The 15,297-nt window shown below is 42.3% G+C and overlaps 2 protein-coding genes across 8 annotated transcripts in view; both read left to right on the top strand.

Moving 5' to 3' along the window:
• The window catches only part of LOC135518183 (F-BAR domain only protein 2-like), a 102,381-nt gene extending 97,133 nt beyond the window's left edge, over positions 1–5,248 (top strand). For all 7 annotated transcript variants that reach the window (XM_064943145.1, XM_064943144.1, XM_064943142.1 and 4 more), the window contains 3 exons: positions 1,060–1,259; positions 1,476–1,705; positions 2,029–5,248. In XM_064943145.1, the coding sequence (XP_064799217.1) occupies positions 1,060–1,259; positions 1,476–1,705; positions 2,029–2,051 (453 nt within the window). In that variant the 3' untranslated portion in view covers positions 2,052–5,248. The remainder of the gene's footprint in view (positions 1–1,059; positions 1,260–1,475; positions 1,706–2,028) is intronic.
• A 6,651-nt stretch (positions 5,249–11,899) lies between these two features.
• LOC135518182 (apolipoprotein A-I-like) lies at positions 11,900–13,757 on the top strand. Its single transcript, XM_064943137.1, has 4 exons — positions 11,900–12,263; positions 12,344–12,397; positions 12,562–12,712; positions 12,837–13,757. The coding sequence occupies exons 2-4, from the start codon at positions 12,358–12,360 to the stop codon at positions 13,411–13,413; spliced, it is 768 nt and encodes a 255-aa protein (XP_064799209.1). The 5' UTR covers positions 11,900–12,263; positions 12,344–12,357; the 3' UTR covers positions 13,414–13,757.
• Positions 13,758–15,297: the final 1,540 nt, after the last annotated feature.

Genomic DNA, 15,297 nt, shown 5'->3' with positions numbered 1-15,297 from the left:
TGAATGATTTGGGAGACAGGCACAGGAATGTGTAATAGGGTTTTTTATTTCTTACCCAAATTACGGCGTGCCGTGTAAAGGCACGGGAACGATGACCAAACAAACACTGTACAAAACACAGGGTAGAAACCCAAACAAAACACCGTACTAAACACAGGGTAGAAACCCAAGCAAACACTGTACAAAACACAGGGTAGAAACCCAAGCAAACACTGTACAAAACACAGGGTAGAAACGCTAACAAACACCATACAAAACACAGGGTAAGAAACCCAAACAAACACTGTACAAAACACAGGGTAAGAAACCCAAACAAACACTGTACAAAACACAGGGTAGGAATCCTAGCAAACACTTTACAAAACACAGGGTAGAAACCCAAACAAACGCCATACAAAACACAGGGTAGAAACCCAAACAAACACTGAACAAAACACAGGGTAGGATCCCTAACAAATACTTTACAAAACACAGGGTAGAAACCCAAACAAACGCCATACAAAACACAGGGTAGAAACCCAAACAAACACTGAACAAAACACAGGGTAGAAACCCAAACAAACACTGAACAAAACACAGGGTAGGATCCCTAACAAATACTTTACAAAACACAGGGTAGAAACCCAAACAAACGCCATACAAAACACAGGGTAGAAACCCAAACAAACACTGAACAAAACACAGGGTAGAAACCCAAACAAACACTGAACAAAACACAGGGTAGAAACCCAAACAAACACTGAACAAAACACAGGGCTGAAACCCAAACAAACACTGAACAAAACACAGGGTAGAAACCCAAACAAAAGAGTGAGGAGTACCTCAAATAAATAACACAAGCGCACAATGATTAACACACGGGACGAGACCCCTAATCACCTGCGCAATCCACAATGGCATGAAATCCACAGCACAAGTACTCACATGAACCAACGGACCTTGTAACAATAATCAACAGCACAATGGTAAACCAAGGTGAATGAAAGTTCCGGAGGGATCCGTGACACATGATATTTGCCATTTACCCTCTGACATCATGCTGTGTCCCTGTGTGTGCAGGTGTCCTCTAAAGGAATCGCATCGACCCCTCTGAACCTGGCAGTGTACTGGAAGTGTGACCCCGCCACCACTGACCTGAGGCTGGACTACCACTACAACCCAGACTCCATGCTCTGTCCCGGCCCTCTCTCCAATGTACAGGTCCTAGTGCATGTAGATGGAGGGGTCACCAACATGCAGTCCCTGCCTCATGCTATCTGGTGAGAGAAACGACCAGAGAACATGTGGACATCAGTACTTTTTAGTTATTGATGCTTTGAATGATTGAATGACTCGTATTGAGGGATTGATATGAATATTTCCATTACAAAAGTAGTGAGTGTATCTATGGTTTACATGTCTCTGCGACAGAGTGGTAGTACAACTACTTGTGTAAGCTACATATTCACAAGTCTTCTTTCGTCTCTTTCCACCAGGAACTCAGAGCTGAACAAGTCCCTCTGGAAGCTGAACGACATCTCTGAGAAGTCTGATAATGAAGGCTCGGGGTCTCTGAGGGCAAAGTTTGAGCTCTCCGACGGCCCGTCCAACCCAACCACCCTGGCTGTGCAGTTTATGAGTGAGGGGAGCACGCTGTCTGGGGTGGACATAGAGCTGTTGGGAACCGGGTACAGACTGTCCCTCAACAAGAAGAGGTTTGCCACAGGTACGTATAGGACCAGAACCTAGACACAAAATCTGACAACTGATGAAGGCTTGTGCAGCTGAAACATATGGGTGCAGGAATGAAGCAGAGCAGTATAAACTGTGAATGGGGTTTCTTTTTCCCTACTCGCCACACGATCTGTTGTTACCTAGGTAGACGTGATGAGCTACAGATAATACATATGAACTTGTCACCTGTTGTTTCAATGTTCATGTTGTGGCTTGAGGTGAAGAGACTTTTCCCTTTTGGTTAGTCAAATGTGAATGATGTGGTCTATACTGTTGTCTAACCTGAGTGGTCCATGTTTGTGTTCCTTCTCCTAGGTCGTTACATGGCAGACTGTTGAGTATGCACACCGTCCTGGACCCCCAAGCACAACGACTTTATTGAACATGTATTTTCAATATTTGAGTCCTTTTTGTCCTATTTATTAAAGGGGAGGTGAAGACTGGAGAGGTGCAGCAAATACACCAGGTTTTTTTGTGACGCATCCAAACACTTTGCATTATGTCCCAATGTACCTTGTCTGTCTCAAGCAGAGATCTCCTCAGTACAGTAAAGCAGCGCTGAGTATTGAACACTGTTTGAAAAGAATAATAATACATGAAATAAAAAATTAAGTTGAGCTGTCAGGAAATGGAAATGTATAGATGTTGAGAAGTGTAATGCTTTCTGATCAATTCAGACTTTTATAAAGTCAGGACCGTAGTGTTTCGTTATGTAACAATGTATGGATTATATATAAATACATATTATATACAAAAAAATGTAAAAATGAATACAATCTGCACTAACAATCTAAAAATATATTTGTTCTCTCCTTTGTGAATTGTGTATGTATTCCACTGAAGCTCTTGTAGTAACAAAGATTCTGGGTAAAACAGTGAGAAAAGAGAAGAGGAGAGGAAATGCAACACTATCCTCCCTCATCCCGCTCTCCTTCTCTTCTCAATTGCAAGTACGATCACCAAGTATTTTACTTTGTGAGACTCAAGTCATGTTTTTTTCTGATTTACCTTTATTTCCTGGGTTATTTTCATTCTGATCATGTGCAATGAAGAAATGAAGGTATAAGCTGTATTTTTTTTTTTTTTTTACTAAACAGATTCTCTAAAATGTTATCATGGCACAACATTAATCGGTTGTCCTGTCGCTTCTGACAACTGGTAATAACACAAGGTCAGCTCTCTTTCAAAAGCAAAAAAACTAAACTTAACTGACCTCAGTGCCTCTTTCTTTCTGTGGATAAATTAATTGAAAACGTAGCTATCTTTTCTCTAAGCCCTTTTATATGTTCAAAAGGCACCGCTAACAAAAAGAAAAAGCACCAACCTTGTGTAAGTTGTTGTTTTATAATCTTGTTTTTGGATGTTGAAGGGAAAATGCATCCAGTTTCTACACCAGTCGATCCAAAAGGCATCGGTCTTCCAGAAACTGCTGATCCACTGGACTCAATGTCTCACTTCTGTGTCTTTGCTATGATGTTGTCTTTTCTACTGGGGTATTTTTTCTATATTTGATCCGACAGTGATCTTTGTTCCCAAACCGCCTTTGGTCTATTTGAGAGCACTGGACAGCCTGCTAGCCGAGCAGCTTTACAATCTAGCCAAATCAATTCTAGAAATGCCTTAAGAAAATCTACCTTGTCATCTTTTGATAATGGTAATAAGATGCTATCCAGTTGTGATAGGCTACTTTTCTGTTGTGTTTGCCTGTGAGGAGAGAGACAGACAACAGTTCTTGGTGCTGACTCGATTTCATACAGAGTGGTTCATTCTTGCCTATATACCAATGGAGGACCAGTATCTAGAAGGGCTACATATCCTAGATGGAGAGATGCATACACCTTATGTAGCAGTTCTATCAATATCACTAACGTGTGTTTTTGACAACCTTTTCCAATGCCTTCTCCCCAAAACCACAGTTTTGATAGTATAGATAATGATCACAGTACTGTATTTTCATTACAAACATTGATATGGGCACACCAGTAACACTGTGATTGTGGACTGTTAGTGTTCCATCATGTATGTGGCCATCTGAACACTGTATGCGTGTAAACCCCTGGCCCATATCCACAAAGTGTCTCTGAGTAATAGTGCTGATCTAGGATCTGGCCATATAATACTATCAATTATGAACTAAAAGATAACTGATCCTATATCTGCACTCTTACACTGAGACGCTTTGTGGATAACGGACCCTGGTATTTGGTACAGTTGATAATGTTAACGTTCTCGCTGCTTCTGAAATGGCACCCTATGCCCTACAATACATAGTGCATTACTTTTGATCAGTAGTAGTGCACTATGGAATAGGATGCCTTTTCAGAGGCACTATTTGTAGATATGGTTAATCGCATCGCTTACTAGTAAACGTGATCCGACCAAACCTCAATATATAACTTTTCAGCACAACAAAACACCTAGTCCATGTGGCCAGTCTTCTAGAACTATGAGAGAACACCTAGTTCATGTGGCCAGTCTTCTAGAACTATGAGAGAACACCTAGACCATGTGGCCTGTCTTCTAGAACTATGAGAGAACACCTAGTTCATGTGGCCAGTCTTCTAGAACTATGAGAGAACACCTAGACCATGTGGCCAGTCTTCTAGAACTATGACAGAACACCTAGACCATGTGGCCAGTCTTCTAGAACTATGACAGAACACCTAGTTCATCTGGCCAGTCTTCTAGAACTATGAGAGAACACCTAGACCATGTGGCCAGTCTTCTAGAACTATGAGAGAACACCTAGACCATGTGGCCAGTCTTCTAGAACTATGAGAAATGTGATTATTGTTTAACAATGTTGATCGAGATGTATTTGTGAAGTCAATGTCTAAAATAGGATTTGTTTTGTATACAGTACAATAAGTCAGAATGATGTTTTGTAAGGCATGGATTAATCATCACGGTTTGAATTATTGGCCTGTGTTTTTAAGGATGATATTTGTTGAAGATACAGTTTAAGACTCCACCTTCAGTAGAATTGTAGAGGCAAATACTAACTTTATTTGAATGAGGGGTAAAATTATACACAATTAATATTTTACAGAACACTTTATATGGCCCAACCAAATAATGTGTGACTATCCGAATGGAGTTGGAGTTTACTAAACTGAAGCGTTATCATGGAAACCCAACGTAGCATGTAAGGAACGTTTAAAGAGGGGAACAGCGTATCAAAATCAGATATTTTTTTATGAAGTTCTCCTCAAAATATCAACAGCGCCGGCTATTCTCGATCCACCCGCTGAGAAACCCCCACACAGAAACTGAATATATATGCAAAGTATATTTAGCGAGCTGGTTCTTGCTGTCTCTACATAGCATCCAGTGATTTTTTTTCTTTTCTTGGAGCTTGTTTATATGTTTATGTCAAAAGGAGAGTTTAGTTTAATTTCTTATAAAATGTCAATTTTTACAAATATCTCAGCCACTTTTTTTTCCTGTTCACTTTATGATCGATCTCAATGTGCCTTTATTAAATGTATAATATATGATTATATACCTATATATAAAAATGACTACTTTAAAATTGTCTCCTGTATGTTTTTCTGTCTAGTTTGTTTTTTCTTACTGTGTACCTGTGTGAATAGTTTAGATTCTGGATCCTAGATTCTAGGATCATTGCTTCTATTAAATCATGATTATATTATAGGACTATTGTCAAGGGGAGATCATTCAGATATCATGATCTTGTCTAATAATTTTCAGACATGAACCGTATGTCAACTAAAGTTCTTGGCTCCATATTTAGGCCACTATGTACAAGAACGATCTGTAAGGGACACGCGTTGCATTTTAAACAATAGAGGTCAATTTCTGGGTCTGGATTCTCGAGTTAGGCATGATTTTGTTTGGGGACTGCAACAAGCCCAAGCTCTGAAGGGAAACCCGAGTGTGCGTGCTGAGGAGACTATGTTACAGTACTATGAACCCTGTGTTGCAGCAGTGCAGTTGGAGCAGTTTTGCTTCAATAACAAACCCAAGTGAAGAGTTTTACCTATTGACCTCCCAGAGATCTCATTAAATTCAACTGGCTGGCTTTTGCCTCTACTCTCCTGGTTTGGCTTCATTCAGCCCCACGGAGGTGTATGCGAACTCCTTCAGAGTTAAGTCAACAAATGACAGGTTATGGTTAGGATGACTGTATTCTCTGAGTTGTGTCATTTTTAGCATAGGGGAAAGGACGGTGTGGAATAAATAGGAGATCCTGGTAGACTCACTGCTCATATGAATGTTCCTGGCTGAGTTAGTTTTTCTTCAGGGAGGCTGCGTTGGCCTTCTGAGACTGACACATCACAACCATTTAATATGAACACACTGCTACACCGTTAGCCTCATTTATACAGATAAAATGTGTTCAATCTTGAGACATAATTGGGATTGAGTATCCAATATACTGGTACAGTGTGTACTGTATGCATTGCTTAATTTTCCTCAATGTCTGACCATTTTGTTTATGTTCCATACGGCCACTGTCTGTACAGCACTGACTTTATTCAAGATATATCATTCTGAACATTTCTTAGAGGGCATCGAAGCTATTTCACACGTGATGTAGTGTATAACCAGTAGTGAGGGAGAGAATGTGTCGCGGGAGACTAGACGAGAGCGTCGGGCTTTGAGGCTGAGGTAATGGCGTGTGTGTGCTGGCACTACATCTCCTTGTGCGTATTTACACAGCCGGTCATGCCTTATGTCACAGCTACTCCACTTCCAGACCACCTTGCTAATTGAAATAAAGCTTCTCTGAGCCACCCTGTCAGTCCACAAGCACATGTGAACCATCAGTGTGTTCGCTTCCCTCTCTCTCCCTGTCCACCTCACTCAGACCTCTGGCTGTGGCGTGTGTGTGATCTGGGCATGGGCTCTGTGTGTGTGTGTGCACACATTCAGCTCTACTTTTTTTGTGGAGCTGTGTGACTAATCCACTGACAGCATTGATCTGGATGATCAGAGGATCTGGAGTTGATTGAGAGGGTCTAAGAAGGTGGTGTTGGTTGAGAAAATATATTTCAGTTATAGATTGAAAGACGATAGTGTATTCTTAGACTATACTCATGAAGGTCTGTGAATCTGGTATGGATTAAGAGGGTGTGTGTCTGTAGTATTTAAGGATCTGTGTCTGGTATAGATTGAGGTTCAGTGTAGTAAGTGTTCTGGACTTGTTTAGCACCCCCTAGAGGCAGTTTAAGTACAGCAGCTAGAATTGACCTGTTTGTGTCATGTGACAGGAAGCCGTTTCAGAAGTGAAGTAATGTGTAAGATTTGCATGTGTGACAGAGTAGTTACAATCCGTCAACATAAGCTTTGTAAGATGCAATGTGTGTAAGTACATTTGTTTGTTAACACATGATAAATGTTTTTCACAACACTTTCATGTTTCAGTAAAAGATTAAAGATTTGGTTGGCTGTTAGCACTGAAGCTAATGCAAAGTGGACAATAGCTTAGCAATGTCAAGCATACAGTTGCATTCTAGTAACTTTATTTTATTTTTGACTCTTTTGCTCATTTTGTACATTTATTGGAGTTATTGTGGAAGACATTCTGTGCTCTATACTACTGTAACTGAAAACATGTACTTTTGTGTTTGTTGCAGTTTCAGACTGTGATTCAAGTAAACTTCCAAAACGCCACCATGCTTCTCACAGAGTTATTTAAATGAATGTTTATTTAACTGGATAGCTGGATAAGGGCTACTGTACATTTAGCCCAATATAGTAAGACTTGTATGCCTCCACTCCTGTAGAAATCAGAAAGGTGAAATGAAAACGGTAATGCGTTGTCAAAATCAGGCAGTACTAGCCAACCATGAATTACTTTACCCTCATCACATCCCTTTGCAAGACGCTGGCAACTTGCCAGTCAGAGCTCCAGTGGAAGAGGTCCTGGTACAGCCCCAGGAGAGGGTGGAGGAGATGTTCGCTGTCAACAACCAGAGCATCAACAGACCTTTCCAAGTATATACATTTACATTTACGTCATTTAGCAGACGCTCTTATCCAGAGCGACTTACAAATTGGTGAATTCACCTTCTGACATCCAGTGGAACAGCCACTTTACAATAGTGCATCTAAATCATTAAGGGGGGGTGGTGAGAAGGATTACTTATCCTATCCTAGGTATTCCTTGAAGAGGTGGGGTTTCAGGTGTCTCCGGAAGGTGGTGATTGACTCCGCTGTCCTGGCGTCGTGAGGGAGTTTGTTCCACCATTGGGGGCCAGAGCAGCGAACAGTTTTGACTGGGCTGAGCGGGAACTGTACTTCCTCAATGGTAGGGAGGCGAGCAGGCCAGAGGTGGATGAACGCAGTGCCCTTGCTTGGGTGTAGGGCCTGATCAGAGCCTGGAGGTACTGCGGTGCCGTTCACCTCACAGCTCCGTAGGCAAGCACCATGGTCTTGTAGCGGATGCGAGCTTCAACTGGAAGCCAGTGGAGAGAGCGGAGGAGCGGGGTGACGTGAGAGAACTTGGGAAGGTTGAACACCAGACGGGCTGCGGCGTTCTGGATGAGTTGTAGGGGTTTAATGGCACAGGCAGGGAGCCCAGCCAACAGCGAGTTGCAGTAATCCAGACGGGAGATGACAAGTGCCTGGATTAGGACCTGCGCCGCTTCCTGTGTGAGGCAGGGTCGTACTCTGCGGATGTTGTAGAGCATGAACCTACAGGAACGGGCCACCGCCATGATGTTGGTTGAGAACGACAGGGTGTTGTCCAGGATCACGCCAAGGTTCTTAGCGCTCTGGGAGGAGGACACAATGGAGTTGTCAACCGTGATGGCGAGATCATGGAACGGGCAGTCCTTACCCGGGAGGAAGAGCAGCTCCGTCTTGCCGAGGTTCAGCTTGAGGTGGTGATCCGTATATCTCCTCCCCCCAGCAGATTGTGTTGAAAAATGTGTCTTAAACAGAACCGAACGAAGTGGGGAGGGACCTACCTGAATTTGTTCAATAGAAACTTTAATTTTCATTGCAAAACGCAACTGTTTGGACTACTGATTACACCTCGGGTTCAGGTGGCAGTATGCATCGCTGACCTCGTGCCACAGCGGGCTTCTGTGATGATGGTCCCCATGGTTGTGCTTCACACAAACAAACAAATACAACAGCCACAACGAATATATTACAACTCCATAATATAGCCATATTCGCAAGCTGACCACAAAACACTCACAAACAATTTTTGCTTCTGAGTTGGTTTTATTCTGAATTGTGTTCATTTGTGCGTTACTCCACCCACTTGTTAGGAGTGGAACGGCCCTGTGGCATTTAGATAAACTCTACTCTCAGGGGAGAGCACAGAAATAGATTGTGTAGAATTCCACGTTATAGTGTGGCACCATTAAAGTAAGCAACCACTTATTTGGGTTTCTCATACATTCTATTTCTATGGATGATCTCTCTGAGCCTTTATTTTTATTTCCGTCTCCGCTGAGAGGAATCAAGAATCAATTGATTTGATTGAGTTGGAAAATCTCTTGAACTGAAAAAATGCAGGGACAACTTATTTGATCATTTGGTTCCATAAATTACATTTGGCAATAGGGGAGAGATTCTTTTTAATACTAAGGCAGAGTGCAACAATTCAGCCTTATCCAACTAGGCCTAAGTGTAGCTGTGTAAGGAAAATACAATCCCTTCTCCCAAGATTATCTCTACTGGGTCATCCAAAGACAAGTGGGGGTCAAAGTTCTTGTCAGACTGACCCACAAAGTAAAGTAACAATATTTGTCTCATTGCCTGAGACATTCAAATGAATGTACGTATTTGGGGTAAACATACTGTACCAGTCAAAGTTGGGCCACACCTACTGATTCAAAGTTTTCTTTATGTTTACTATGTTCTACATTGTAGAATAATAGTGGAGACATCAACACTATGAAATGACACATATGGAATCATGTAGTAACCAAAAAAGTATTAAACAAATCAAAATATATTTTATATTCTTCAAAGTAGCCACCCTTCGCCTTGATGACAGCTTTGCACATTCTTGGCATTCTCTCAACCAGCTTCACCTGGAATGCTTTTCTAACAGTCTTGAAGGAGTTCCAATGTATGCTGAGCACTTGTTGGCTGCTTTTTCTTCACTCTTTGGTCCAACTTATCCCAAACCATCTCAATTGGGTTGAGGTTAGGTGATTGTGGAGGCCAGTTCATCTGATGCAGCACTCCATCACTCTCCTTCTTGGTCAAATAGCCCTTACACAGCCTGGAGGTGTGTTGGGTCATTGTCCTGTTGAAAAACAGATGATAGTACCACTAAGCGCAAACCAGATGGGATGTCATATCGCTGCAGAATGCTGTGGTAGCCATGCTGGTTAAGTGTGCCTTGAATTCTAAATAAATCACAGACAGTGTCACCAGTTAATCACCCCCACATCATCACACCTCCTCCTCCATGCTTCACGAAGGGAACCACACATGCAGAGATCATCTGTTCACCTACTCTGTGTCTCACAAAGACACGGCGGTTAGAACCAAAAATCTGAAATTTGGATTCACCAGACCAAAGGAGAGATTTCCACCAGTCTAATGTCCATTGCTCGTGTTTCTTGGGCCAAGCAAGTCTCTTCTTATTGGTGTCCTTTAGTGCTTTCTTTGCAGCAATTTGACCATGAAGGCCTGATTCACACAGTCTCCTCTAAACAGTTGATGTTGAGATGTGTCTGTAAACTTGAACTCTGTGAAGCATTTATTTGGGCTGAAATTTCTGAGGCTGGTAACTCTAATGAACTTATCCTCTGCAGATGAGGTAACTCTGGGTCTTCCTTTTCTGTGGTGGTCCTCATGAGAGCCAGTTTCATCATAGCGCTTCAAAGTTCTTGAAATTTTCCGCATTGACTTACCTTCATGTCTTAAAGTGATGATGGACTGTCATTTATCTTTGCCTATTGGAGCTGTTTTTGCCATAATATGGACTTGGTCTTTTACCAAATAGGGCTATATTCTGTATACCACCACTACCTTGTCAAAACACAACTGATTGGCTCAAAGGCATTTTAACAAGGCACAACTGTTAATTGAAATGCATTACAGGTGACTATCTCATGAAGCTGGTGGAGTGAATGCCAAGAGTGTGCAAAGCTGTCATGTAAATATAAAATATGCTTATTTGTTTAACACTTTTTTGGTTACTATGTGATTCCAGTGATTACAGTATGTGCTATTTCATAGTTTTGATGTCTTCACTATTATTCTACAATGTATAAAATAGTAAAAAATAAAGAAAAACCCTGGAATGAGGAGGTGTATCCAAACCTTTGACTGGAACTGTACATTGGACATGTATTTTGGAATAAACCCCTTTATTATGTCCTTGTCTAGAGATTAGAGTACATTTTAAAACATGAAGCAACTTTATGTGACATACCACTGACTACAAGAGGACTTCAGCCCTACATACATAATTAACCTGATTTATGTTGTCTCTTATATGATATAACAATATGAAAGTTCAGAGTCTACTGAGTCATCAGTGCGTCACCCATACGTATACTGAGTGTACAAAACATTAGGAACACCTTACTAATATTGAGTTTCACCCCTTTTTGCCCTCAGAATAACCTCAATTTATTGGGGCATGGAATCTACAAAGTGTCAAAAGCGTTCCACAGGGATGCTGGCCCATGTTGACTCCCATGCTTCCCACAGTTGTGTCCAGTTGGCTGGATGTCCTTTGGGTGGTGGATCATTCTTGATACACATGGGAAACTGTTGAGCGTGAAACACCCAGCAGTATTTCAGTTCTTGACACACTCAAACCAGTGCAACTGGCACCTACTACTATACCACGTTCAAAGGCACTTAAATCTTTTGTCTTGCCCATTCACCTTCTGAATGGCACACAAACACAATCCATGTCTCAATGGATTAAAAAGGATTACAAATCCTTCTTCAGCCTGTCTTCTCCTCTTCATCTACACTGATTGAAGTGGATTTATCAAGTGACATCAATAAGGGATCATACTGTAGCTTTCACCTGATTCACCTGGTCAGTCTATGTAATGGAAAGAGCAGGTGTCCTTTCATTACTAACCCTCATTACATACTTGAAATACAAATAAGTGAATAACAATCAGCTTTCACCTATCATCAACTAATTATTGAGCCATTTGATTGCTCTAGATGAAGTAAGTCTATGCAGAATAACATTATCATTACATGACATCTCTATGATGGCCCATACTGGCCTTTTCTGATGGCTACTACATTGAGGATAACTGTACGCATTATGACTGTGATATGCCTCTTAAGGTGAATGCACTAACTAACTGTAAGTCACTCTGAATAAAGGAATCTGCTAAATGACTTAAATGTAAATGTAAAATATATGGTGTCAGCATGATCACTTGGTCCCCATAACGTGTCCCCAGAATACTGAGGTTATGATGTGGCAGTAGGAGTGACAGGAGGACATACAACAGAGCACTCAGTTCTGGACTTTGTTCTTCACTCCAACTCACAGCCCCCTATATATACTCCCAGCCCTGACACCTGCAGTACACACCCACTACCAGACACAAGGACAAGACACAAGCTATCTTAAACAGGTAAGTCACTAGCTGTAAGTCACATAGGCTACAATATATCATGAATGAGAAACTGACTTAAATCTTTTCTCCATGAACAGCCTATAGCCTGGTCATGAAGGTCCTCGTGGTGCTTGCGCTTGCTGTTTTCACTGGTGAGCGGAGAAGAAGTTTTTCACTACATAGTCTTTTTTTTTACAGGACTAAAGTAGAAAATGAATCATGTTACACTCTAGTGTTATATTAATGACAGATGCAAACGTTTCATCTCAAACACCGTCTAGACTGTAAATAAAATGATCCACGGTCTCTCCTACAGGCTGCAAAGCCAATGTTCTGTGGCAGGACCAGTCTAAGCAACAGCTGGACATTGTGAAAGACGCATTCTGGGACTATGTTGCCAAGGCAACACTCACGGCTGACGATGCCCTGCAGCAGATCAGACAGTCAGAGGTGGCACACGAAGTCAAGTAAGTCTCAATATGTAGAAAATAGCACAATATAATAGAGTTTGAAACCTACTCAACCAACTACCTGTTTGTTCACCTGAATGACTTGGCTTCTGTATTGACCTTTCTCTCGCTGTTTCCATAGCACCATGATCACAGAGAGTGCTGATGCTGTGAGCCAGTACACTGTGGCCATGCGTGGTCAGGTGACTCCTCTGACCCAGGACCTGCTGGCCAAGCTTTCCCAGGAGGCTGAGCAGCTGAAGGCTCGTCTGGAGAAAGACCTGAGCGCCTTGACAGCCAAGCTGCAGCCCTACTCTGACGAGCTGAATGCGGACCTCCAGAGGCAGCTTGAGGAGATGAAGAGGGACGTGACCACCTACGCAGAGGCCCTGGACTCCGACGCGCTGAAGGCCTCTCTGCTCCAGAAGAGTGAGGAGCTGAAGGGAAGCCTGGAGAAGAGTGTGCAGCAGCTGCAGGCCCAGCTGGGCCCCTACACCGAGGAGCTGAAGCAGAAAATGGACCAGAACCTGGAGGAGTTCCAGAGGAGCATGATTCCTCTGACCCAAAGCTTCCAGACCCAGCTGACCCAGAGAACCCAGGAGGTCCAGCAGAACCTGGCCCCCTATGGAGAGAAGCTGACGAAGCTGGACCCATTAGCCCAGGACCTGAAGGCCCAACTGGCTGTTCTCTGGGACTCCTTCACCAAGAAGATCCAGTAATCGGACTGATTATACTTGGTCTCCTAGTCATTTTCCATCAAAGTCCAAAAGGGGCAATATGTAAAGGTACTGGTACATAATACTACTGGGTTGTTTCACTGTATCAGTTATGGGACTCTCCATCTCCTGACCAATATCGACATGGGACTCAGGACTATATTACAGTATTAACGAAGATGTTAGAAAAGAAATGTAGGATTCTATCAACAATAGATTATTCACATCTGGTGTTGCTCTCTTGAGAAAGGTCTCAATTTCTTCAAGCAAACTTTCTCATATCTCAGCATATTTATTTATTGTCGGTATTATGTGTGATTTCAATAAATGAAACTCAAGAATCTGAATGCTATTAATTTCATCAATTGAAACAATTAATTCAGTCAATGTAGGCTCTGTCAACTATGAGTAGAGAATTGAAGCAATAAGACACAAAAGCAATTCTCTCTATGTTTTGTAAGAAATGGCATGTATCCTTTTGCCAATATAAAGTGCATTCGGAAAGTCTTCATACCCCTTGACGTTTTCCACATGTTTGTTACGTTACAGCCTCTAAAATAGATGTAAAAAAAATCAACTACGCAATCTACACACAATACCCCATCATGACAAAGTGAAAACAGGTTTTTAGATATTTTTGCTAATTTATTCAAAGTAAAAAACAGAAATACTGTATTCAGACCTTTTGCTATGAGGCTCGAAAACGATCTCAGGTGCATCCTGTTTCCATTGATTATCCTTGAGATGTTTCTCCTTGAGTTGAGTCCAACTTTGGTAAATTAAAACGATTGGATGTTCAACATGATTTGGAAAGGCCCCACAGTTGTCAGAGCAAAAACCAAGCCATGAGGTCGAAGGAATTGTCTATAGTGCTTCGAGACAGGATTGTGTTGAGGCACAGATCTGGGGAAGGGTACCAAAACATGTCTGCAGCATTGCAAATCCCCAAGAAAAATCCCAAATCCCCTCCATCATTCTTAAATGGAATAAGTTTGGAACCACCAAAACTCTTCCTAGAGCTGGCTGCCCAGCCAAACTGAGCAATTGGGGTAGAAGGGCCTTGGTCAGGGAGGTGACCAAGAACCCCATGGTGAATCTGAAAGAGCTCTAGAGTTCCTCTGTGGAAATGGGAGAAACTTCTAGAAGGACAACCATCTCTGCAGCACTCCACCAATCAGGCCTTTATGGTAGTGGCCAGACGGAAGCCACTCCTTAGTAAACAGCCCGCTTGGAGTTTGCCAAAAGGTACCTAAAGACTCTGACTTGATGAAATCAAGATTGAACTCTTTGGCCTGAATGCCAAGTGTCACGTCTGGAGGAAACCTGTGACCATCCCTACAGTGAAGCATAGTGGTGGCAGCATCATGCTGTGTGCATGTTTGTTAGCGTCAGGGACTGGGAGACTAGTCAGGATCGAGGCAAAGATGAACTGAGCCAAATACAGAGAGATCCTTGATGAAATCCTGCTCCAGAGCACTCAGGACCTCAGACTGGGGTGAAGATTCACCTTCCAACAGGACAATGACCCTAAGCACACAGCCAAGACAATGCAGGACTGGCTTCTCTGACACTTCTCTGACACTTCTCTGACACTTCTCTGACACTTCTCTGTTTTCTCAATGCCATTCAAATCCGTATTGAAAAATGGTGCACGTTTAAGTTTGTTCCACCTGAGCGAGTCTGACCACAAGTCAGAGACCACTAGGATGACACACCAGATGGGTTTGATGGATCGTGGGTAAAGAGCAGGAATAGGCTTTTGTAGGCTACAGACCAAGCTATGTCTCAAGATGATCCATCTTGAAATAACGCTTGGAGGTGAGGAGGACAGCAGTGGTGTCGTCTACGGCGATACGGATATCTCTTATTATTGATCTACATAGCGCA

The sequence above is a fragment of the Oncorhynchus masou genome, chromosome 28, assembly GCF_036934945.1.
Source record: "Oncorhynchus masou masou isolate Uvic2021 chromosome 28, UVic_Omas_1.1, whole genome shotgun sequence".
NCBI lineage: Eukaryota > Metazoa > Chordata > Actinopteri > Salmoniformes > Salmonidae > Oncorhynchus > Oncorhynchus masou.
Note: the sequence above shows the minus strand (reverse complement) of the source record. Positions and strands in the feature narration are given on the sequence as shown.

Excerpts from the sequence above, each read along its gene's own strand:
- LOC135518182 (XM_064943137.1), top strand. The coding sequence starts at position 12,358 with ATGAAGGTCCTCGTGGTGCTTGCGCTTGCTGTTTTCACTG. Across the intron at positions 12,398-12,561 it reads TGCGCTTGCTGTTTTCACTG|GCTGCAAAGCCAATGTTCTG; the intron begins GTGAGCGGAGAA and ends TCTCTCCTACAG. Across the intron at positions 12,713-12,836 it reads GAGGTGGCACACGAAGTCAA|CACCATGATCACAGAGAGTG; the intron begins GTAAGTCTCAAT and ends CTGTTTCCATAG.